Source organism: Leptosomus discolor, chromosome 2 (assembly GCF_034619465.1).
Source record: "Leptosomus discolor isolate bLepDis1 chromosome 2, bLepDis1.hap2, whole genome shotgun sequence".
Taxonomy (NCBI): Eukaryota; Metazoa; Chordata; class Aves; order Leptosomiformes; family Leptosomidae; genus Leptosomus; species Leptosomus discolor.
In genome coordinates, this window is record NC_141392.1 from 13,447,511 (window position 1) to 13,471,746 (window position 24,236).

The following is a 24,236-nucleotide window of genomic DNA, read 5'->3' on the forward strand; positions in this document are numbered from 1 at the left end:
TTCACAGTGGCTAAATCCACTGAATATCTTTTTTTAAAAATGGAATAACAATTTCTAGAAAAGTAGAAAAATACTGCTTCCTTATTTTAGGATCAAAAGAAGAAATATGACAAAAGATCATGTTCAGTTAACAACCTCAGATTGTACTAATATTTTCTCATCATAAAGTGATTAATTTTTAATGGCATTCCAATTTAAGTAGGCTTTTGAATCTGTAGAGCTTCCTCCTAATTCTGAGGAAGTAATAGGTAAGGTACGCGCACTAAGAAAAATACCATAGATTTTAATCCCATTCAAAATCTTTCAAACTCACTATTTTTAATAACTAAAATACAAAGTAACTATAGGCTGAATGCATTCTTCGCTGATGCTTGCCTGACCCTGCAAACAACTGCAGTCACTGGGATTCTCACCAGTGATGACTGTGGGAGCAGAATCAAGCCTAATATCTAATCTCAAGGAAGCTGAATACGAGTGCACCAGCAACCAGCTTTGACCCCAGATCTGCAGATAGGAACATCAAAAAAAGTACATTAAGAAATCTGTGGAGAGCCAAGAAACGTAAATAGTTGTCAAACAGACATATTAATGAAACTGCTTTCTCTACATTCATATGACCTCTTTTACAAAAATGGAGTATTTGTATAAAAGGACAACTGCAAAACAAAACTGTATCTAGAAAGCAAGAGATTTTATTTAAAGACTGACTCCAGCGAATTGCTGGGACCTGTTTCATTCCCAATGAGATTATGGGGACCAAAACTGTTCAGAGGTCAAACGTAAGCCAGACTGGCACAACACTGCAACACAAGCACCGTGAGAATTTCTCAGGAGGCTGACAGCTGGTCTTATCTGTAGGTACTTTTGTGTGATTTCTAAACCCAGAAAGAATATCCACGTCTCCAATATTTGCTTTGTATTGAGTATTTTTTAAATGGATGAACAGAAATGCTAGTTGCTTGAGCTCACTATAAATACTAACCTGCAGTTGAATAGTTTGTCCTTCCTCATCAGTTATAGCAAGTGGATAGTCATGAGCCATGTTTTAGGGCAGACAAATTGGGCTGTCAGTTCTAATGTGTGAACTGGGCTAACAGGCCACATTTTAGTTAGGAGGGAAGAGGCCTACTTATGAACACCAACAACACTTAGAGATTAGCTTCTATTGTTTCCAAGGAGATTTAACAGGTCTCAGTATATATTAAACCAAGCACAGGTTGAATGAAGGAAAGAGAAGGAGAGCAAGGGGGAAGGGGGAAAGAGAAGGGGGGAAGGAGGAAATAAAAGGGAGTGGAAAGGAGAAATTGAAGGGAGGAAGAAAAGAGGAGAAGGTGGGAAGAAAAGGGTGAAAGCGGGAAAGGAGGGCAAGGAAGAGGAAAAGAAGCACTTCCAAAAAATAACTGCACTAGAAACCAAACTCCCTCATAATACACTGAAACACAGAAAAGGGTTGATATTCAGCAGAGACTTTGACAGAAGACGTGCTGCATTATCTCTTGATGTTGTAACATAGGAGTTTTGTCTAATATCCTGCATTAATGAAGGAGCTCCTTAGGTGTAATATTACAATAGAGAGCATAAGAAATATAACTAAGGTCAATGCCGCTCTATTAACTGTCATCCTGTACAGAAATATTTTCTTTGAATACCATTAATGCTTTCTCCTTCCCTTTGTTCTAATTTCTGAAGGCAGCAGAAAGTAAAACTTCCTCCACAATAATTTCTGCTTTCTTCTTGGCAGACTAATGGTATTAGACTTGTGAGAGAAATTTACCTTGGCAATGTCTTATGCACGGGTGTTTTCAAAGGAAATGTTGTTAGGAGGAATCCTATTAAGCAGGATTTTCGCTAGCCTCAAAACATATGTGATAACACATTTTTAGTTATAAAGAGGATTGCTTAGTTTTATTCATTAGTTTGAGAGAGAATCCATTCATGTGCATACCATGCATCTCTTTACGTAAGAGTAAACTCAAGCTGCCTATTTGCCTTGCTGTATCGTGTTCATTTTCACAGATTGTCAAAACCAGAAAGGATCAATATGATAATTTAATCTGATCTGCTGCTTAACACAAGCCAAAAATGTTCATAGAGTAATCTTTGCATAACACTCTCAGTAATTTATGCTTTAAAAGACACATACATCTTTTAAAAAATTATATTCTTATATTTCAATTAATGAAATCTCCCAAAGTGTGAAGCAAAAATACTTTAGAGAACCCAAATTTTTGCGTGTTAAGAAAATAATTAACTAATGTGTAATAATATCCTGGTTCATTACAGTACTGTGAGCACCTAAAATGTTCAAGCATTTAACAAACTGTCAGTAATTGCTTCAGCTAGTGCTGAAGGAAAAAACTTAAAATACAGAATTTCTTTACACTCAAGGCAGACTCTGACTACTGTCTTAACACTCCCCTAGGGATGCTGAAGTCACTTTAAGGGACTGTATGAAACCTTTTAAAAAAACCCAAGCAAACTAATGAATGAGAAGTGTTAAGGGCTACTCAGTGAGGAGTGTGAGCACAACATGCTAACAGCACTGCTGTGATGGGAAGGGTTACACTGAAGTCAGCATTGCCAGATGATGAGCTTGGAGAGCTGATGGCTAACATACTAGCACCAGTAAAGATTCACAGGCACGAAAAGGTGTATCGCTGACTTCCCCACAGCACAGATTGCTAAACCTGCCAAATGAACAGCAATCTAAGATAGCTCCACCAGCTTGCATTAATACTAGGTGAGGATCCAGCCTCCCATTTTACTAGTTGGACTAATTAAGCTGGAATTCTGTCACTCTGTCTATTCTAGCTGGGTACAAAGTGACTGATGATAATTTGTAAAGGCCATCCATTCACAAGGAAAACACAAATATGGTTATGTGAAGCAACCCAAATTTTCTGCCACTTCATCATGGTATAATTTACTTTTCAAATAAATTTGTTTCTTTATGTTTCACCCACTTATGAACTACACTTTCTGAAATAACACGCAATGCAGATCAGCCACTGCAAATGACCGATTAAGAAATTCTGAAAACATCCAGATATCAGAGACGAGATATACGGGAGATGTTATGGTGCCAACAGACCTTTAAGAAGTATGACCTAGCACTGCTCAGAACTGTGAGAGCTAAGAGAGGATACAATATTTCAGACGGTCTACAGCTACGTCAGTGCCACTCAGTAGGTTCCCATCTGAACTGTAATTTTTAACCTTGCTACAATACAGGGACAGATAAAACTGAGGCTATAGCTTTGACTCCGTGGAAAAAATTGAAACATATGGAATAACCTCTTGAAAAAACAACTATATGAATGCTGCATCTGAAACAAAAAGTAATTTTATTTTGGAAGAATTACTCCAGTGGAATTATTTCACATGGACAGCTATTCTGAGCAAGATCTGCAGTACAATAAACTTGGAATAATATCGTCTATCACAGACATATGCTAGTAAGTAGTCCCACAGACAGTATTAAAAGGCATATAGTACTAATGGAAGACTAAAAGTAGAATTCAACCAGATTAACTAGCAATAACAAAAAAAGTCAAATACCTACCCAATTTTTCTTCTTAGAAAAGAAAAAAATCAACCCCCTTTTCTCACTCCAACTAGCGTCATAAAAAGGAAAACAGCTAAAACACCTGATCTCGCACACAAACACAGATTTAATTCTACGACCAAACTAATCACCGGCTTCCAAAGGGTTTGAAAGGCCAAACTTAGAAGATTGATTATAAACCAACAGAACTGAAAACTAAGGAATGTCTTAAAATGTTAATTTTTTAAAAGGGCAAATTGCTGTCCTGTCCACACACCCCCCCGCCCCTTTAGCAATTGCAATATTATCTAAAGAAATCGCTAAGGATACATTTGAAAAGTTTCTCCCTAGAGTATCCAAGAATATTTATGTTGTTCATCTGTTCTTGAGAACCTGAGAGAATCCACCAAAACACAGGCACAGTCAAAGGAACTGTATTTCAGGAGAAGAATCAAATGTGATCCTTGAAAATCTGAATTTTCATAATACTGGCACACAAAATTAAAAACAGAAAAATGTAAAATTTCTTCTTTAAGTAAAGCTCATTCTGCTGTGCTGCTAATAACCATTAACTAGGAAAGTAAATGAAAATATGACACCCCCATATTTGTCTGGCTTAAAAGCTCATCAGCATCTGCTGAATGCTTCAGTATAAAGCATAACATACTCAAAAAAATGTCCATACACCTAGACTTATGTTTTCAAGTAACAGTTCATGGGCTAAACCCAAATGAAGTGTTCCTCTGGATCAGTCTGTAGTAACTTCTTGTGGAACAGGAGATGCAGACAGGAGCCAGGACTCCCATTCCACTCCAGCTTGGCCCAGTATGACACTGCTTTACCCTTCCTTCTCTAGCTTCTGGCTCATGACTTACAAATCATTAAGAATCTCGATCTAGGTGTTGCTGGCTATGACCCATTGACACCCTTGAGAAAATGTACAGAAATTCCCCACTCCATCCTGTATTACATGTGACCAGAAAGTCAATTCCCTCCCAGGGGTTGACCCCAAGGCATAGCCCCAAAATCCTAGCACTAGGTCTCTGGATGCTGGATGAAAGGCATCATTATCTTCCCACAATAAATGATTTAACATGCAGCTGTCATAAGAGAAGCCACTCCATATATTTGCTCTAAGTGGTTTTTGGAGGTCACCCTAAAAGCTAAAATAAAACTTAGGATCTTTTTCCAGGCACTGGAATTTTATATGACAATTCACAAAATGACAATGTAATAAAGTCCTTCCAAATGTGAAGGGAAATGCAATGTCTAATAATTGTTTCACTTAAGATTACATTTAAAAACTGTTTGTTAAGGAAAATTTCTGGAAGAAAACTCCCCACTAACAGTGTAAAATTTCTGGAGAAGACTCACACCGGCAGATGTGCAGAAGATCTTGTAAGGAATATGATGCTCCTCTCAAAGCTGCTTAAACTTGATTTTATTTCAGGTCTGCAACTAAATTTTTTTTGTAAATAGATTTAGGCTGTCAATTTCCAGGCATGCTGTGCCATCAGCATGTAGAGACTGCTGTGACAAACGTGGAGGCTGCAGCAGCAAATTTTATTATAAACTGGTAATTGAATTGAACAGGTTTACATTTGAATAGATTTACTGCAGCATGATCTCTGACATGCTGCATGGGACTGAAATACTTGTCTGTACATAAAGAAATATTTAAGATACAGCAGAGATTATTTCAGCTCAGTGTTTAAGTCCATGCTAATCAATAAATTTACACCATTTTACCCATGAGAGAAGTATATCATCTTTCTTCATTCTGTGCATGAAGGATGTGGTCAAAGCCAAAAACTCATCTCCAGACTTTCACATAGGTTAAAAACAACACCACCCGTCTCCAAAACTACCTTCCAACAAGAAGAAAAGAAAAAACCCTCCCTATTCCAAATACAGTCCTAATAGTGTACAATGAATCAGTATAGTTGTAAAAGTAAAAGTGGCCACTGAAGTTGGAAAGAAAACAAAATGCCCTTATAGGCTCTTTTAGGTTGTCCTGTTAGGTGGTAGATAAGCAACACCTGAAAAGAAGGTAAGCTAACTCTGCCTTAGATGAAAAGGCTCAGTAACTAAAAATAAGTAGAAATCTTACTGTGTTTTGACAGAAATACTCACACAATAAGTGTGGAAGAACTATGATGTGCCCAGGAGTGGGGCTAACAAAGGAATCTTCTATTCGAAGGAATTAAGTTATTTTGTCATTGTAGAACTTCCACAAAAAGGTATGTACTTTTAAGATACATAATTTATGAAATTCTAATTACAAAAACTTGCAAGATTGATTTACATCCATGGACAACGATCATTCATGCAAAAAACCTGATTCACAATGTGCATCTTAATTGTCTAACTAAATTATCCCAGTTACCAAAATGATACACAGAAACATAGTAAATCTGCGCACAATTTTTGTAACTGTGATAATTGCTCATTTGCAGAAGAGTCGCTTAAGTTCCTCATGAAGTCCCAAAACGCACACAGACTAGATTTTTAAATATAGATGTTAACAGATGTGCAATGGTGCCCTCAAAATCTAAAAGAAAAGGTTTAAACCAATTCACCTGTATGCACTCTTGGTAGCACTGTTTCATTTCCAAACAAGTTGCTCAATATATCTGTATATTAGGTTACCAGTGATATGGGGTCTTAACTTACTAAAAAAAAGATGTTAAGAAGCACAGTCCCTTTCAAAAGGTGCCATACTCAGACATTCTTTTCTATCTACAGTTTATCTAAGCATCACAATTTAACCTTTAAGTAACTGTTCCTCGTGGTCAATGATATGAAGATTTTTGGCAAGTAAAGAACCCTCCCATCACCACTGGAAGAAGGGGTCAAATCCTGCCATTCCCGCTGAGGCAAAATCCCCATTGAATCTGACAGGAGTTTTGCTCAAGTAAGACTAAGGACAGCAGGATTTGGCTCACAGGATCATAGCATCTGCCAAAGCAGTTGCACAGAACAAGGTTTATTCTTAGTAAGTATAATCCAATAAGAATATGTCTGTAGGTGCGTGATAGGCCTAATCTGTTCATCATCTCTCCACTGGTCTATGTTGTTCTTGGATTTTACCCCAAGAGCTGTATACTTAAACCTGTTTTAAATCACCATCAAATGATTTGCAAAAATCAGCCATCTATTAAAGCCGCCTTTTTAAGCACTGACAAAGCAAAATTGCATAGGACTATTTTAAAGTGGTTGCTTAACACAAAGTACTCTCCACAGGAGACAATATTTAGAAAACATTATGTTTATTTTATTTTAAAACGTTATCTAACTCAAGAACTCCATGACATCTTCTGTTATTCTTTCTTGGTGGTAACAGTGCGCTACAATAATAATGTATAAAATACATGTACATAAAATGATGTATTTTTGCATATACATCAACAGCAACAGAATTGCATAGTCAGCAACCAAGACTTAAGGAATTGCCACTTTTTGTAACACAGTCAAATCAGGTTCCAGGTGAGATTGATTGGTTTCCTGGAAACATCTTCTTATATTTAGCTGTTATTCAACATCTTCAAAATGTAACTGATGAATTAAAACACTCAACATATACTTACAGTGAGAGGCAGAGGTTCTCACATGCTTTAAAAAAAAAACAACAAAACAAAACAAGGGTGGATTCTTCTCTTCTGTAGGCCACTATTTGCTCCAGTGTAGTTACAGTAACTTCAGTAGACATACTCAACATTTAGGATTAAAGAAAATGAGATGACGGATTCTGATGATTATTCTATCAGTTACCTACTGAAGAAGACTAAATGCTGGGGTACATTTTGCTGTACTACACAGTTAGAAATATTCCAGAGAAGAGAATACACTGTGATTCCACAGCTTGGAACGAGACTGTCAGGAAGAACAAGTATACATCAAAATTGCCTTTACAGTAACTGATCAGAACACTCACCGAACTCTCTTCTTTCAACAACTGTTGCATGCGTTTGCAGAGAGATACATATTGACTTGACCAGTCTTACCTTCTTTCAGCATGCCAACTTTTAGACACTTCATGAAGCGGCAGGCTTGGCAGGACTTGCGTCTGCGCTTTGTGATTTCACATTCATTCGTTGCTGGGCAGCTGTATTCTATGTTACCTGTAATAGGAAGTACAGGAAAAGAGAGGTATTCAGAATCACTGACTAACCAACACGATGGATATACAAAGTAATTATACAAGTGCCGTTGTGTTTAATTTTGGAATATATCAAGAGTAAACAGTGCTACAGAAAGGAAACACCTTTCAAGTAAAAATGAAAAGCCAGGTTAAAGGATGAGCTTTTTGACTATTTTGGTTTTTAATTTAGACAGCTATATGGAGGAAAAAAAAAAAAAAAATCCCCACAATTAACGTGAGTCTGTGTCTGGCTCCATACATGGTCCTTAGCAAAAATCCTTCATGTCAGTTGTTCCTGCCGGTAGAAGAAGGAAATTCTGTCATTTATTGTCTGCACCAAGCCACATGCTTAGGCTCCTAGCCTGAGCACTTTTCGTTTCCTTTTCTTCACCAATTTCATCAGTCTTTCTTTGTCCGGAATACAAAAAGGAGACTGTGCTTTATTGCACAATCAACTCTAACAGGTACTACAGAGCTTCACCCTCCTCCTCCCACGGCAGCACAGGCACTGTTATCAGGCAGGGCTCACTGGCATCGCTACCACCACATCTAGCACATTCTATAGCTGCCAGGTCAGATCTCTCAGCCCTGACATATCCCCTTCTCTCTATACTTTAGACAGAGTTCTTGTACTGAGAGGCATCAGAAATAGGATTATTCCTACCACGTTGTCAGAATAACAAAAACTGGGGGAGATGCTTTCCTCGGCCTCTCCCAGCTCTCCTTAAGGCTTAGAACAAGCCAGAACTTTAAATGCGAGCCCTCCTGGGCACAGTAGTGTCTCCACTCTTTGTTACTGCTTAGTAGACATCATTCATCCTCAAAAATAAGCAAAATAAAAAGCATGAAAATGAACGGGTAAAATACATATGAGTAATTTTCTTTACATTTTTTTTTAAAATGACCTCTTTGGGTATCCAAGTCCAAATGGGAGAACATATGTTCTCTTTTGCCCTAGTGCCACTGCACTTTTCGTAAAACAGCTTAGCTCAGCTTATTCATCTGCCCAGCCATGCATCCTATTGCCCATGACTACATTCAGTATGACAGACTTTGCAGTAGTCGGAAGTTTGACCAGGAAACTGACTTTTAAATAAAGTATCTTCCCCATCAGCCTGTCACATCTTGCTTTGAAGGTATTTCTTTATTTTCTAACCCTTTCCTCCTGTGATTAAGTGCATTAGTATCTTAATGAAAATGCATTCTGTTTATTGCCCTCTTGGGAAGCAAGAGGTCATCACACCAAATGCATAAATTGTCATCAGAGACAGTCCGAGCATAATTGCAATTTTGCTGCTCCATGTTTGCTGCACTCAGGGTCCGTCAAAGTCCCCTGAAACATGCACAGGTTCTAATAATTAGCATAGAGCCTGCCTGGGACCACAGCATTGATGAAATATTTCAGAGTTAATCACACTTTGTAAACACTGATTTATATTGACTACCTTTCTTCAGACTGATGTCTCCTCATTAAATATCACATTAGTGGATTGCAGGATTGCACAAAGACTCAAACGCTCAGCAACTGCTAATTCAACAGGAAGTAATACTTAAACCACTTACATCTATTGAAAATTGGTTAAGTATTTATGATAAAGGAGGTCTGCATGGTGCAGTGCATGGTCTGCCAATATAACCAGCATACTTTGCACAACCTTTTCAGGCCTGTGCGGGCTTTATTCCCCCTGAACATTGCTGCCTGACTGGCTTAGCAATGCTGGCAAGTAAAACAGATCTTGGTATGTCCGAATGCTAATGGTTCTTGTTGACAAAACTCAAACCCTCTTTCCCTTCCTTAGCTCTTGAGAAGAAAGCCATTTAAGAAACTGAAGGATATGGTGGGTAGGAAATTCGGCACAACGATTCCTGCAAAACTTCTTTCTGATGCACGTTAGCAAAGTTAAGAAATAACACTTCCAGAGGGACACACAGGAAAGCATGGTAAGAGCAAGCTTAAAAAAAGATTCACATTATCCTCTCACGTTCTAACAAGGCATTCTTAGTGAGGCACAACCACTACACACGGAGACCTTCAAAGCCTTTCACAAATTGTATCTAATTAACTTCATCATATTATAGTAATAAATGTATTACCATTGCTATTAAAAAAAAAAAAAGAAACAGGGAATCAGAAATGCTTTGCACAAGATCAAAGATATCTTTGCACAAGGTCAGAAATGATCTTGATCAAAAACAAGATCGAGATTACAACACAGAACTTCAAGTGCCAAAGCTCTGTACCAAAGCGAGTGGAGCCCTTCCACTATAGCCAGAGCCCTTGTGCAAAGGCGCAGATGACAAAGGTACAGATGTCAACAGCAAAAACTAGTATACAAAACCAGAAAAATACAAGCGAGATTGCTTATTTCCCTAAGTAGACACTCTTAATCCATACTCATTTCAGTTTTCCGCAAAATCCTGTGAAACATAGCAAGGGTCTGTAGCGTGCAGCACATTATGCACGGACAACATAATTTATTTTTCCTGCAAATTCTTGACACCTAAAGAAATCTAAAATGAGCTATTATTCTAGTCACTTAGATTCCAGTACTTTAGCTTGGAGGGGGAACCTTCTCCTATCAATTTAGGCTGCTTTACTTTAATTAATTATATTTTACAGCAGATGTTCAATATTATTTTTTTATGTTAGAAAATAGACTTGGATGATTTGGGAAGAGTTCCTCCAACGAACTCAGTAGAGTTTCAGCAACCGAATTTATCGCTGCAGCAAAGATCCACATCTTACCAATGGCCATAGCTGGTTCCCCTATAGGGTTTCAGCATTTTAGAATATGGCTAGACCGCAGTAAGTTCAAGGAGACTAACATTTTGTCACCACTTCACATAAGAATGCAGTATTCTATTAAGTGACCCCATGGATAGACTTAATTTTTGTCACTGAGCTTTCATTAAAAAACAAAACAAAACAAAACAAATTAAAAAATCAAACAAAACCCCCCACAAAACAAAAAAAAAACCCAAACACTCACAGAATTTTGCAATGGATATGTACCTGGATATGTATCATACTCAAAATGCAGTTCACCTAGCACTCAAAGTATTAGTGGATATATTTTTGGTAAAAAACTAAATTTACTGTACATTGCAGGTCATTAGAGCTCTCATAATTACTTATTTACTTCTATACACTACAAATAAAGAAACAAGTTATTTTAAGAAGTGTTTGTGAACTTGTACAATTTCATAGGTACACTACATCCATCCAGGATGCTCAGATCTGCATTTTATTTCCATGAGGAAGATTCAGGAGGAAGCTCTACCATTTGCTTGTCTGCTGCATGATGCTAGAGGCTGTAACTGAGCAGCTAGTAAGAGTGTAAGTTGAGTTTGCCCAGTCCTGTCAACGGTTGGAGAGGTAGCTGTGTTATACAGTGAACAAAATCAACATGGCAGCTCTGAGTCTTTAAACTGGGATGACAAGAACGATTGAGCCATTTATAATATCTCCTGGCTGAATTTCAGAAAGGACTGGGCTCTGATTACTTATTTCAGAGTCTTTTGTACAATTAGTTTGCAGGCAATATAATTTTCTCACTTACTCCTTAATAGAATCGTGCAGCTAGCTGGCTGGTAGAGTAACAGTGTATATGTAAAACTCCTGCCTGCAGTGCCAGGGGATAATTTGTATATTCCTTTCAGTAGCGTAATGGACTTTTACAGTTTGGCAGTTAAAGGGCTGAGTAACGTAAATTAGTATGACGTTAGAAAATAAAAATATATGTCAAATCTTCACTCCCCAAACACATTGCCCTGTGCTATAATAATACAACAGGATTTATGCCAGCCTGATTCCCTTTTCTCTCCTCATGCACTGAGGAATGTTTATTTAAAAACAGTTCCTTTTTTTTACTAATTTGTTAAATTTTATTATCTCAGCCAAAAGATGAGAAAATAATTCTAGCACACTGTGCCTATCAAGATCAACTGACTCACTATAAATATGATGCCATTTGATCTTGAGATAGCAGGTGAACTGCTAAAACTTACGCTGCATAACCACCTCTCTGGTTTTAGATGTTTCAGGGTGTCAGATCTTTACACACAGCTTGAGGATAAGTGGGCCAAGATACAATTTTTTTCATCTCACAGATGAGGTTTGGAGGTTACCTGAATGAGACACGGAGTCATAGTACAGTTTTAATGGTACAGGGACTTACTCGATGGCTTTACAAGCCAGGCAATCGACTGGATTTAGCCAAGATTCTTGAGACATTCTGGCCACTTCTTGCATGGAAGTGACAGCAACACTCAAGGTAACAGAAGAGGAGGAGGGAGAATCATGACAAAGAAGAGGCCACTGAAAGCACTGGGCTTTATGTCTTGGCATCTTATCACAAATGAAGTTATTGTCATCAACAGTTAGAACTTTATAACCTCACAGATACCAAGAGTGTGAAGCTGGCTCTAGAAACTGGCTCCAGTCTGTGGGCCAGGCTGAAACAGGGTTCTATCCTTCAGAAATACTGACAAGAACATAAGCTGCAGACAACAATCCTTAATAGAAGCTTTATTTCCCTTTTCACACTGTGACATTTGATATTATAATACTAAGGATGTAAAAGGATGGCTATGAGCTATTGGAGTATGCTCAGAAAATCTTTGGGCAAGTAAAAGACATGAGGAAGACCGAGATAGAGGGTGAAAATGTGTTTGGAAAGAGTAGCTAAGAGAAACTTACAAAAGCAAGAGGAACGCTGAAGATAGCAGTGTTGAAACTTTTACTATGTGGGAATGTAGGTCCAGAAAGGAAAAAAGAAAACCAACAGAGGGGAATTAATTACTCCTTCAATGTAATAATTTTATGCTATAATCAGCTCATGAAACTGTATTTCAGTATTTATAGTCAATATTGCCCCATCATTTTTCTCCCAAACTTTCCCTTTGAACTTCTGTAACCTAACACCTTGTTTCAAAACCGTGTATTTAAAAAGCAAGTGTTCTCGTTATTCTTTACAGAGGCTACTACATCACTGGATTTAAGTCTTTCTGCAGTAAGCTTTACCCCAGGTACTACCTTCATGCTCTGTTTTCCTGGGTGAAAGGCCCAAAGGAAAACACCTGCTTGTCTGTGGACTGGCATGCACAAAAACTCTGGAAAATGAAAGGTAGCCAGGATTACAGCAGTAGATCTTCTGGGAATTTATAAAAGAGAAGTCTTAGAAGGAGGGACAGGAGAATCTAAGCCAACACAGAGAGTGAATTATGGTATGTTAGGTCACACCTTGATATGCAATCCAACCAGAACAGAAAGAACAGTTCCTGAAAAACTGAAGAGAAGTAGGTGCTGTTGGAAATAAAGAGTAGCAGGCTGTCTCAGGAAAAGAGGGATAGGAAAATAGTCCCAGATAGACTTTAAAATGTATTTGATGTTTATAGGTCTTAGGAAAGCTGAAATGAGGAAAGTAAAAATATTTTCTCTCAGGTTAAAGATTCAGTTCTTGCAGACTCTGTTCCCTGCTTTGCAGTCAGAACTCAACTGACTGAGTAAATATTTTCACAAGTAAAAGTATTCTTATCTATAAGTTTCAGAAATGGGGTCAGGTTGGAACGAGGTTGGATTTTAGCCTAACTGAATCCAGTTTTGGCTGACAAATTCTTAGATGGATTCACTTCATACTGTAGATAGCTCTATGAATTATAGACCTATGAATTCTGCTACACATCATCTGGAGCTGATTAAGCCTAAAGCTAACCGTATTCTCAATTTTTCACCCAGATGACTTCAGAAACAATATTGTACACACAGAGTAACAGAACATTTAAAAATTTGGTTCCTACATGTCTCAAGTATTTTTTAAGATGATACGAACATGTATAAAGGATTATGCTCACATCTCTGCCGCTTGTGTTGCCTTGTCTGATACAGTAAGAAACTCAGCAGAAGCAGCTAGTTTTTAAATATCTCTACAGTGTACGATGGCATTTGACAGAGGTAGACAGAAAGCTTTAAAGTACACTTTAAATTAAATCACTATGCTGAGTTGCTTAAAAGAAGCCACTGTTCTACATTACTGAAGTATAATACACTCCGAACTTCTAAAATGTATTTTTTATTTCTTTTTCTTTTATTCCTAGGAAGCGTCATGAATGGTGATTTAAAATGAAAATGTAAAGGTGATGCTGGTTGGTCTGACTGCATGACATTTTTGCATCAGCCTCTCACTTTAGGTAGATGGGACCCCAGCATCGTAAAAACCACCATAATTTTCATTATGAGGCTGATATTAAGGGGTGCCGAATGGCACCTGTAACGGTCCAACTACTTTTGATTCCCACTGGAGTCAACTTCTTGATCTTCAACAGAAATGAAGGGCATTTAGGTCATCTTAAGAGAGAATCAACTCTTTGAAGACACAAATAGAACTGAACCCTGGCCACCTGGGAGTCACTGAAGAGTTGTCCAAGTCAGAAAGACTGAACCATCTACATTTCATCCCTACTGGTATTTTATCCAGGTCAATTTTGATACATCCTACCAAGGTAGCATGGAAAATTGTTATTGTTTGTTTACGAGCACACAGAGCATCTCAGTCTGTAAAGCTGCAAACCATATTACTCTCACAGCAGTAAGAAAAAAAAAAATTATAGAAACAAAATAAATCACTTGCTAGCTGAGACTTCGCATGTCTCTAGTTTCAAACTAGGCAGAGCTTCATAAGTGGGCTGGAAGCTTTCAGAGATGTTTATAACAAATAAAGATCCAGACCTAATTATAATGGCATTGATACATAACACTGTACCAGTACTATTTGTAAACCACATCTCTTTCTCAGTATTTCTGATGGGTTCAAAACAGCCATGCACAAATCAGGATGCTCACCCTTATTCCCTAATATTCTAAATGCAGCATATAATTTACAAGGCTGTAAGGAAAGCAGAGATAATAAAAAAGATAGAACCATCTGTATACTTTTAAACTCCTCTCTGGTTCTCGGATTTCAGCATGTTTATATTTTATTGTCTCATCTTGTTTGGCTGCCATAGTTACACATTATGACAGGATTAAAATACGTGTTGGAAGGAATTAAAAATATTTCCTCACTAGTTTGGTTGGCCCATAGGTGCAGAAAAATCAGGGGAAAGGGGAAGATAGCTATCATTGCTTGCTTAAAATATTCTTTGAAAGAAATGCCGATACACAGAATTTCACTTATATAAGGGAGGTGAATGATTTAATCAGGTAATGATGGATTCAGGTGACATTTAGTGTTAGGTTCACTGGAGGGCTACCATCTTTGCACCAGAGCCAAGGTCTACAGACTACTGCACCAAGATGCAAGCCCCCCCCCTATCTTTCTATAAAAAACCAATAAACTTAGCTAACAGTAAAGATGCTGAAAACCCATAAAATCTTACTTAATTTGCTTTCATTTCCTCCACAAAAATGATGGGCAGTATTATAGGAGTCAGCTTTGAGAGATGAAAATTAATCTTTGGAAGCCACTTTGGTCACGTGCAACTTTGAATCAAACTTTATGTGATTCTGTGATTTTAAATGTCACCTTATCTGAATTTACATAGCTAGTCCTAACTTTCCTGACTAAAAAAAAAATATTTACTGTAAAGTGTTTGTACATTTACAGATCAAATTGGCTCAGTAATGGGTAAACACTCCAAAGAGGTCTGAAAAACCTGAACACTAAAGGGATTAAAACCAACTTTGAGTAATCAAAAAGGTGAACAAAGTACAAAGCAGTTTAATCTAGCTCCTAGTTTGGGCACGCTTTAAAGACCATAGGAACTACATTACCGCAGAACTGTATAAAATGAGATGGCATTGGACTTGGTCTAGTTCACATAATGACCAAAAAGACAACAGTATTCCCCGGATGGATAATTTCTTGTTTGTGTTAGAAGACGGGGACAGGCAACAACTCTCAGGAATAAAGCTCTTAAATGAGACAGCGAGGGTATGACTGCAGGGCTTCTTACAACCTGTTGTTTTACTCACCCTGCGTATAAACAGAAGATTGTTGTTTTAATACTGTTCATCCAACAGATTTTTCTTAAGAAATAAACAAACAAGCCAAAAAAAACAAATCCCAAGAACTAAAGGACTGCTGAATGCAAACTATTTTAGCTTGTATGGGGAAAATTCAAACACTGTCCAAGGAAATAACAAGTGAGCTCTGACACTTTTGCAACAAGCCTTACCAGCAAGGCAAAATATCAGTCAATACTTAGACTTTTCACACCGCCTTTTCATGCTAGTTTAAAGCGTCCAAAGATTACAGTCCTGAAGATCTGGAAGGAGGGAGGAAGAAAGTTGCCTAGATGAAGGACATTATTTTAGAGAGACGGAGGCTAAAAAAAAAAAAAAAAAAAAAAAGTAGTAAAGTGTCTAAATCTGTAAATCCTATCATCCTTCTACTGAAAGCAATGCCATTTCAATCCACTTGCAGAAATGTTTAAGTTACAGGCACTGAGTAATTATTAATGCAAAATGTGTACTTACTAGTCTTTATGATAACCGAGCAAATAAAAATTATGAGAAATGTATTTACAAAATATCTAGTACGTACAAGACCTCTGTGCTGAACACAAGACTCTGCACCCAGCTGACAACTGAAAATTCTTTTTTTCTCTCATTCTTTTAATGAAAGCTTGGAGTTTTCAAGATAATACAGTGCACAGCAAAAACTGCGGAGAGACCCTAAAAATCAATGGACCTGTAACTATTTTTAGATGCTGCTATTTTCTGCTATCCCTGATGTTAAGCCAATTTGGGGGAGATTTGGCTGTGTGTGTGTTTCTGTGAGACACTTGCAATCAGCCACCATGTAAATGATCCCAGAAGCAAACTGAGAGTTGCAGCTGAGCGAGTACCAGGCTGAGCAGAGAGAACATCCAGTTCTCCCATCCCTTATATGTCCCAAAATTGGGCAGAATGTCATTACATTCTACTATGACCTAAGACAATATCAATTTCATATACTGAGTTAGTTTTCTGGTGGGTTTTGTTTCAGTTTTTCAGCCAGGTAATTTATTGTTTCTAATTTTTGCTAATATTATAGATTTTTATCATAATCTACGTATTCTTTACCACAGCCCCAAACGTATTTCTATGTTAAAAACTTGTATTCAAAAAAGCCAAAATCACTCCTCCTTATAATTCAAGACAGGATTCATTTAATTTCTTTACTTTTAAGAAAATCAGCAGGGATTAAAGAGGCAGGAAGAAGAAGAGAAATCCATCAGCCAGGAACGGATGTTTTTTAGACTAAATGGCTGTCATCTGAAATGGAATGATAATCTCCATTATGCTTAAACACAGGTGGATACTCCACACTCCACATTAGAGTGAAATTCACTTCGTGTAAGGGGCTACGAGGTATCCCCTGATGCACTTCACCTCTGTCTTATGTAAGACGCTGGTGGTATACAGATACTGTCCTGGCTCCCTGAACAGCTGCCTGGGGCTTTCACCTACTGAGATTTCAAAAGACTTCTTTGAAATGGAAAGAATGGAAAGACTCCCATTGACTTAGTGGAAAGGACATCAGGCATGACATGAACACAAGATATGCTTCATAATCTAACTTTATCAGCTTGGCCTTGCTCTCACTGAAGTTAGGATGGTTCTGCCCATGACTTCAACAGGAGTAGCACTTACGTTCTACAAGTCTGAGCTAATTCAGTAACTGATGAGTGATAAACAAAAAAGGTTTGGGAAGTCAAATGTTCTTTTTCAGTAAATCTATAATTAAGTGGTCATTACAATTAAATTCATAGTATTTAAAATAAGCAATTCTTTGCATCAAGATATGTTACCCTTACATGCTATCCATACAATATTTGACTCTTCAGGTAGTCTGGTTTACTATTCTGTATTTATAAATTTCTTGGGCTTTTTCTTTTTCCTGTTTTCTTATTTGGAGTTATGCAGCAATCAACTGATTTTAAAAACAAGCAGTGAAAGAATGTGATACAAACCAAGAATTGAAACAGTACAGAGAAGAATGACCTGTAGGAACGCTGGGACTAAATTCTACCATCTGGAGCAAAAAACCTCAGGGGAATCATTCTTCATTCAAGCATAGAAGTAGAGTTTGCCCATTCAAAATATGAGGAGTACCTTTTTCTTTCACACTTCTTGTTACCTACCACAACTCATGGTTTGATTCACCAAAGTAAGTAGCTTCCATTATTTAGGACGGTATTTGAAAACTCCTAGTAGTTGTGCCAGTTTAGGCAGCACCAGTACTGAAGATGCTGCCATGACATTATGATGGTAACATACTTTCTATTCTTAGTTTCTTCATTATTGCTTTTCCATTCAATGCTTGGTTTTGCCTTACTGCATATTTTTTTTTGTCTTCACAGCACTGTCACCTGCTGATGCAGCTAGTGCTTTTACCGTGCGGAGACTTTTGGCACAGCTGCCAGTTCTAACTTGAGCTGCGTGGCCAAGTCCAGGTTGCTAATCTGGAGAATGACGTCCCTGTCTTGTGCTTCCTTCTATGCTTCACTTCTGTGTGGTGCGGTGTAAAATTGCAGGCTACCTATTACTGCCAGAAATCAACATTTGAATCTGTTAACAATTCTGTGGCATTTTTTCATGCTCAAAATACAACTCAGATAATTGCACATCGATTCAGTTCTCTAGGATAGCTATTGCACAGAAATTAAATACCATTTATAAAAACAGAGTTGCTAGTTGAAGTTTGAGCTTGAACCTTCACAACCACAAAATACAAACTGCTTCAGTGGAAATATTTTTTGAGCTTTTCTGAAAATGCTCTTGAAGGTCAAGTGAAATCACCTACCTCTTTTTCTTACTTTCTCCAAAAGAAAGACTTGAAATGAGCAGACTGTTTTTGCATAAGCAGTCATTTTACATATGAACCCAGGCCACTAGGAATCTTCACAGATATATTTGTTTACTGGTTGCAAACATTGTAACACTCAGCTCCACTAGAACAACCTGAGACTTATGCTTCTTTCTAGTGCCTGTACAGCCATCATAAAATGGGTACTTCATGCTGGTAGAAGGCCCAAATCCCCCAGCACTGAAACAGATGACAGAAGAATAAAATGGCCATTGCCTCAGCAATGGATAAATTAAAATAACATTCAGTATTTTTCCTTCTTAATTTTTACATTAAATATGGAAGTACTACATTTAAGAAATCTTGATCAAATGTTTCAAATTTTAGGTTATATGAAATTACAAACTTTATGCTCCTTATCACAACTCATTTTTAAAAAGAAAAGTGTACCACCAGATTGCATTGTCTTTCCTGAGAATCCTAGGTGCTCAACATCTATGAAAATCAAGCAGAGTTTTATCAAGGAGCTTAAATTTGGACTTAGCAACCTAATTTTAGTCTCTGAAGTTTGAATTTAATTTAATGTGACACTATATTCCTGTACAGGCCAAGCTTGGCTTCATGTTCTTTAAATAAAACACCTTCAATTTTACTTGAAAGGATGATATCTAAATCAAAGTAGAAAGTTATTTTGCCTCCATTGGTTCTGAAGCTAGAACAACTGGACATGCAAATTATCCCATTCATACTAATTTATGCCTAAATATGTGGCGTATTTGTAACAGGTATCAAGAGCAGATTATGACAAAGTACTGGGCAGAGACCAGAAGCTGCCAACTCACCCCTCCTTAGAATGTGATCTTACAGATATTTGTTGGACCTGTTTAAGGCCACTGTGTATCGTATGGACGAAAGTCCAGTTATTAATACCCTGACAAGCACAAAGGACTACACCGTCGCATTTTGTTCCAATTTTAAACACACTGGTGCTTTAACAAAAATAAACTGGTTTCCTAGTAACATTTTAAGTACGGTAGTAGTGTAACTAGGAACAAAACCCAAGCACGATCCCTGAGATGTTGTGTCCCATGACAACTTTCAGAAAATAAACGTTTTTCTTCTCAACAATCACTTATGGGAATCCATGAGGAACTCATACAGAAAACTAATTTGAATGTGCACCGGATGGCTCCAGTGTTCTTCTGTTTTTCATAGCCAAAACGAATGTGGCAGTAGGTTTAACACAACAGACAGAACTCCCAAAGAAGCCCAAAGAGGCTTTTTCATGAGTGGCATCTGTAGGACCAAACTCTACGAAGAATGAAAAGGTACAGTCTGATGTCCTAACAGGATTTAGTCAAGGATTGTACTATTTCACTTTAAGCAAAAGAAAGGAAAGAAGTTCAAAGAATAACCAACCTTGAATTGTCCTCTTGAAGAAAGCCTTACAGGCCTCACAGGAAGCCACTCCATAGTGGTACCCTGATGCAATGTCACCACACACCAAACACAGTCTTTTAGGCATCGAGTTCAGCATATATTCACACTTGGTCTGTGAATCTTCAGCGATGGTACTGGAGCAGTCATCATACCGTTTCCTGACTGGTCCGTTGCCCCCAAGCCCTGGGGCCGAAGGGTAGAGGGGAGGCGAGTCCAGCCCGTTCTGATGTCCATTCATGGTGGAACTGTAGCTCCCGCTGGCGTCTGAGGAGCCACCGGGGCTGTGGTGGTTGATGCTGTCCGTCAGAGAGGCAGGGCTCGACGGTTCCGTCTTGATGTACGACGAACAGCTAGAATCAATGTGTCGATCTTTGCTTGACATTCTGCAGAGAAGCCTGTAGTGGGGAGAGAGAGAGAAAGAACAATCTGTGTATTAAAGACAGTGCTCTTTAAGGCTGCTCTGCAAGGGTTAGGGACTGCACATCATTCATTCATTAGTCAATACCTCTTGTTCTACATGAAGGTAATCAGCATACGGGCATGACAGAGCTTTGTCAAAGCTCCAGACAGGCAGTAAACAAAAACTTTAAAGAGACCAAATCCATCTGTTGTCCCCTACACCTGCCCTCTAGGCTACGTGTCAACTTCAACTCTAAATTCTGATCTTCTCATCTAGCGAGTCAAAAAATTAAAATAATCCTATTAGATGACTTGACTATTACCTGTCTTCCTTTTTCCATTGGTACTTTCTTTCTGTAAATTCCATCATTATCAGGAATAAATATTTCCAAGTTTGATCACATCAGTGTTCTGCTCTGTAATTAATATTTGTCAAGACACTTGACTAAAACACATATCCATCCTCTATTGATCTGATCCCAGAATCGAAGAGCAAGTCTCCCACAGTCTTTTTTTTTTTCTTTATTAATATTGCTTTACTATAGATACAGCTATTTAGTAACAGAGTAGCACATCAATCGAGAACTCTAACAAATAATTAAGGCCAGCCTCCATTTTCACAAAATCTAAGTGAAATGATTCATCAGCTCTGGCTGCAATTACTTTCTAGCCATTATCCTCAGACTAACCAGTAATAACTATGCCACTATCCCATATATCTGCAGTTCTATAGGATCTGACATTTTACATGTTTCATACTTGGATTAAAAAATAAAGGAAATTTTAGATAGAACTTTTGTCTTTCAGAAGGTGAGATTCTGTCTTACCTCTCAGTTCTCACGTTTTCAGAATTAAGCGTCTTAAATAAAAGCATATAAAATTTGATCGGATAAATTAGTGCTTTCTACAGCGGGAAAAAAAAAATCTTCTTTGTCTCTTCGATCCCCAAGTTTTTTTATTATTTTTAAACATAATTTAGGCAGAACAAGGGATAAAAATAGTAACTGAAAAGCTCCAAATCAGATACTATCTTCATTTGCTACAGCTGTGATTATGAGACCACAGTAGCAAATGGCCTACCCAGCATTTTCCTGACAGTACTTTCAGTAGCTGCCAAAGTACAGATGACAGTTATGAGCATTTCTCTAGAAACACTATCAGCAGAAAAGCAACTATCCCATAAGGCCACCCACCTGGAGCTATAGATTCATGTTTTCAAAGCAAATGCCTGAGTCCAAACAATATGACTGACTTGACTTAACTTTCTAAAATCGTTTTTGAGATCTTGTCTTCACTTTTTCACCTTTTTGTGTTTAAAAATAAAATAAAATAAAATAAAATACATTTCTACTTCAAGATCTGGAATCAAATTCACCAATGGAAAATAGACATAAATCCAGAGAGATGGCTTCCTTTCCAATGAGGGTAACTGAGACCAAAGCTGACCCTTCATTAAAGATATCGCTAAGGATGAGATTTACCCTAAAATCAGTGCCCATAGGTCCTTATGTAGGATCTCTCAATTGTTGTGAATTTTACTGTAAAAATTCTATTGAAAACAAATGACACATGAATTTGGAAAACAGCCAGATCAATGTGCAGAAATGTTACCCTCCAAACTTAAAATCAGTAATTATTTGGGGAGGTGGAAGGACCAAGCTATCTGGTGTCAGCAAATAAACCAAGGAAATGGGAAGGTTAAAGCCGTGAAAATATCTTATTACATTGGACCACCTGCTTGTGTTGTCCTTTCCTCAAGAACTGGAGGGGGGGAAATCCCCTTGCCAGCCTGCAGTAGCATGTGCCTTTTCTTCTGCATCTGCTGCCTTGTAGCCGTCACTGTTAATGAGTGCTGTAATTAATAGATAGCTCTCTCTTGTCTCTCTACTTGCACTCTGGGCTAAGCACTTTTCTCAAGTCAACATTTGAAAGAAAGCGGGTCGGCACTGACTTACAGCAGCTCTGCAAATTCCTTTTAATTTAGAGCACTTACACCACCACTCCACTTATTACCTTATAATTACTGGACCGCTCTCACATATATTACAATCTTAGAGTAGAGTTAGAAGTTATTAGGGTACTAAAACATGGTGTCTCTCTGTCTCTCCTCTTTCTTCAACACTGAATTTTATACAGCTATCATTAAAAATCTCAATTAACTTCCACATTCTTCCAACCTTTTTTTTTTTTGCATTATTTTTCTATACACTAAGGTCCTTTTATTGACTAAATAGGTACTTGGTCTTTTCATCTCCCTTCTGCTGAGACTCCACATATAAAGTCTCAAAATACAGCAACAGGAGTCAGTGCCTACAGTCTGCCACAACCAGCTTGATGGCATGTTCTTGTCTAAGACTCCCACTGCTATTTTTTTTTTTTTTTCTAATTTGTGCAATAACGAGCTCAAATGTCACCCTTCCCTTCCCGGAAAAAACATTTACAATTAATTAGTTGTCCAAATGCATGTTGTTTTCGACAGTGCAAAAGTGGATATGTCCCACTCCAAGCAGTCAGAACCAAAATGTAATCTCAGCTCTACAAGCATTAAAATCCGATCAACCAGTGTTGCTTAGACCAAAGCCAGTCTGCTGATGCTTCTGAAGTAGCAGTTTCTGGTACTAACCAAGATAGAGCTGCTTTTGGCTACAGCTTAAACAGTATAGACTGGATTGGTGCATGCTGGCAAAGCACAAGTGCAGTTAAAACATTAACCATTGCAAGGAAAAGCAAAAACAACAGCACCTGACTTGAGAACAAAAACTTTCTCAATCCCCTGAAGGTGAACCAGAGACAAGGCTGGATACTAGCTGTGGTAGGCCACAGCCACCTACTGCTTTCACTCCTTCGTTACTGTACCATATCTGAGTAATTCAAGAGCCGTCTTATATGGATGGCAGGTGGGACCACCATCAAATTATCATGCTGAACATTTGGAATAATGCCTAAGCTAGATCTCTGTAAAATCCCTCCCTCAGTTCCCTCCTAATTACTACTTAGCTCGTTAAACTGAAGAATTCCTAGACACCATTGCATTATAGTCTAAAACTACAGTTGGAGCTTAATTCTCTCTTCCTCTCTGTGTCTGAAATTCTACAGCTCTATTATTCAAGCCTGAAATATTCACAACTATCTATAAATTCAATTGTCAGCTGGTGGGTTTTATTCTAGACCTCACTTCAATCTAAAATTAGAGGCACTAAAATTCACATTAACTCTAAGAGGAATGTACTGAATAAGACTTTATTTCAAAAGAACACCTTTTTGTCAGAAAGAGCTATTTTCAAGATGATGGCTTTATCTGCATTCAAAGAGAATAAGCCCAATTCCACATTGTGCTGTTAATGCAAAATTTTTAGGTCACATTGGATTAATAAAAATCTAAATTTAGTTAAGGTTTATGAATAGAAATAACATGTGTCATATAAAAACGTACAGTATTTATTTTAAAGCCTTGGTGAGTTTGTTTTTTTTCTTTACTAGATTTTAAGTCAAATAAATGGCAGCTCCATTTGTGGCGGGCTGTTCTCAGGTATGTTTTCTAACAATTGGTGGCTCTCGGGTAAACTTTCCTTTCAGGAACTTCAGGGAAAGTAACTAATTGGCTCTAGAAGCATTTCCATGCCTGTACACAAGAGAAACTTCAAAGGGCGCTGCAAGCCTTGAGTAATATACAATATACAGCACGACTCTCCACATCTCTACTAAATTTACTGCACAACTTCTTCATTTAAGGCCTGAAGCCAGTCACTGCTGTCAGAAAGGTACAACGATAGAGCACTTCGATATGCAACTCCTGCACTAAAATGGTCTTAAACAATAGTGAATAAATTGTAATGCTATGTGCTTATGAAAGGTTGAATATATTAAGAATTTATTAATGCAATCACATTCATATTTCCATCTACCTGCCACATTACTAATG

The 24,236-nt window shown here is 37.7% G+C and overlaps 1 protein-coding gene across 5 annotated transcripts in view; it reads right to left on the reverse strand.

The window, feature by feature from the left end:
- Positions 1-24,236, reverse strand: part of ESRRG (estrogen related receptor gamma) — a 371,798-nt gene that overhangs the window by 105,464 nt on the left and 242,098 nt on the right. For 2 of the 5 annotated variants that reach the window (XM_086460629.1, XM_086460630.1), the window contains 2 exons: positions 19,895-20,310; positions 7,549-7,665 (listed from right to left, as the gene is read on the reverse strand). In XM_086460629.1, coding sequence (XP_086316755.1) covers positions 7,549-7,665; positions 19,895-20,310 — 533 coding nt within the window. Of the gene's footprint in view, positions 1-7,548; positions 7,666-19,894; positions 20,311-24,236 lie in introns of those variants that run through there. The other 3 variants (XM_009958525.2, XM_009958524.2, XM_009958527.2) reach the window with 3 other exon arrangements.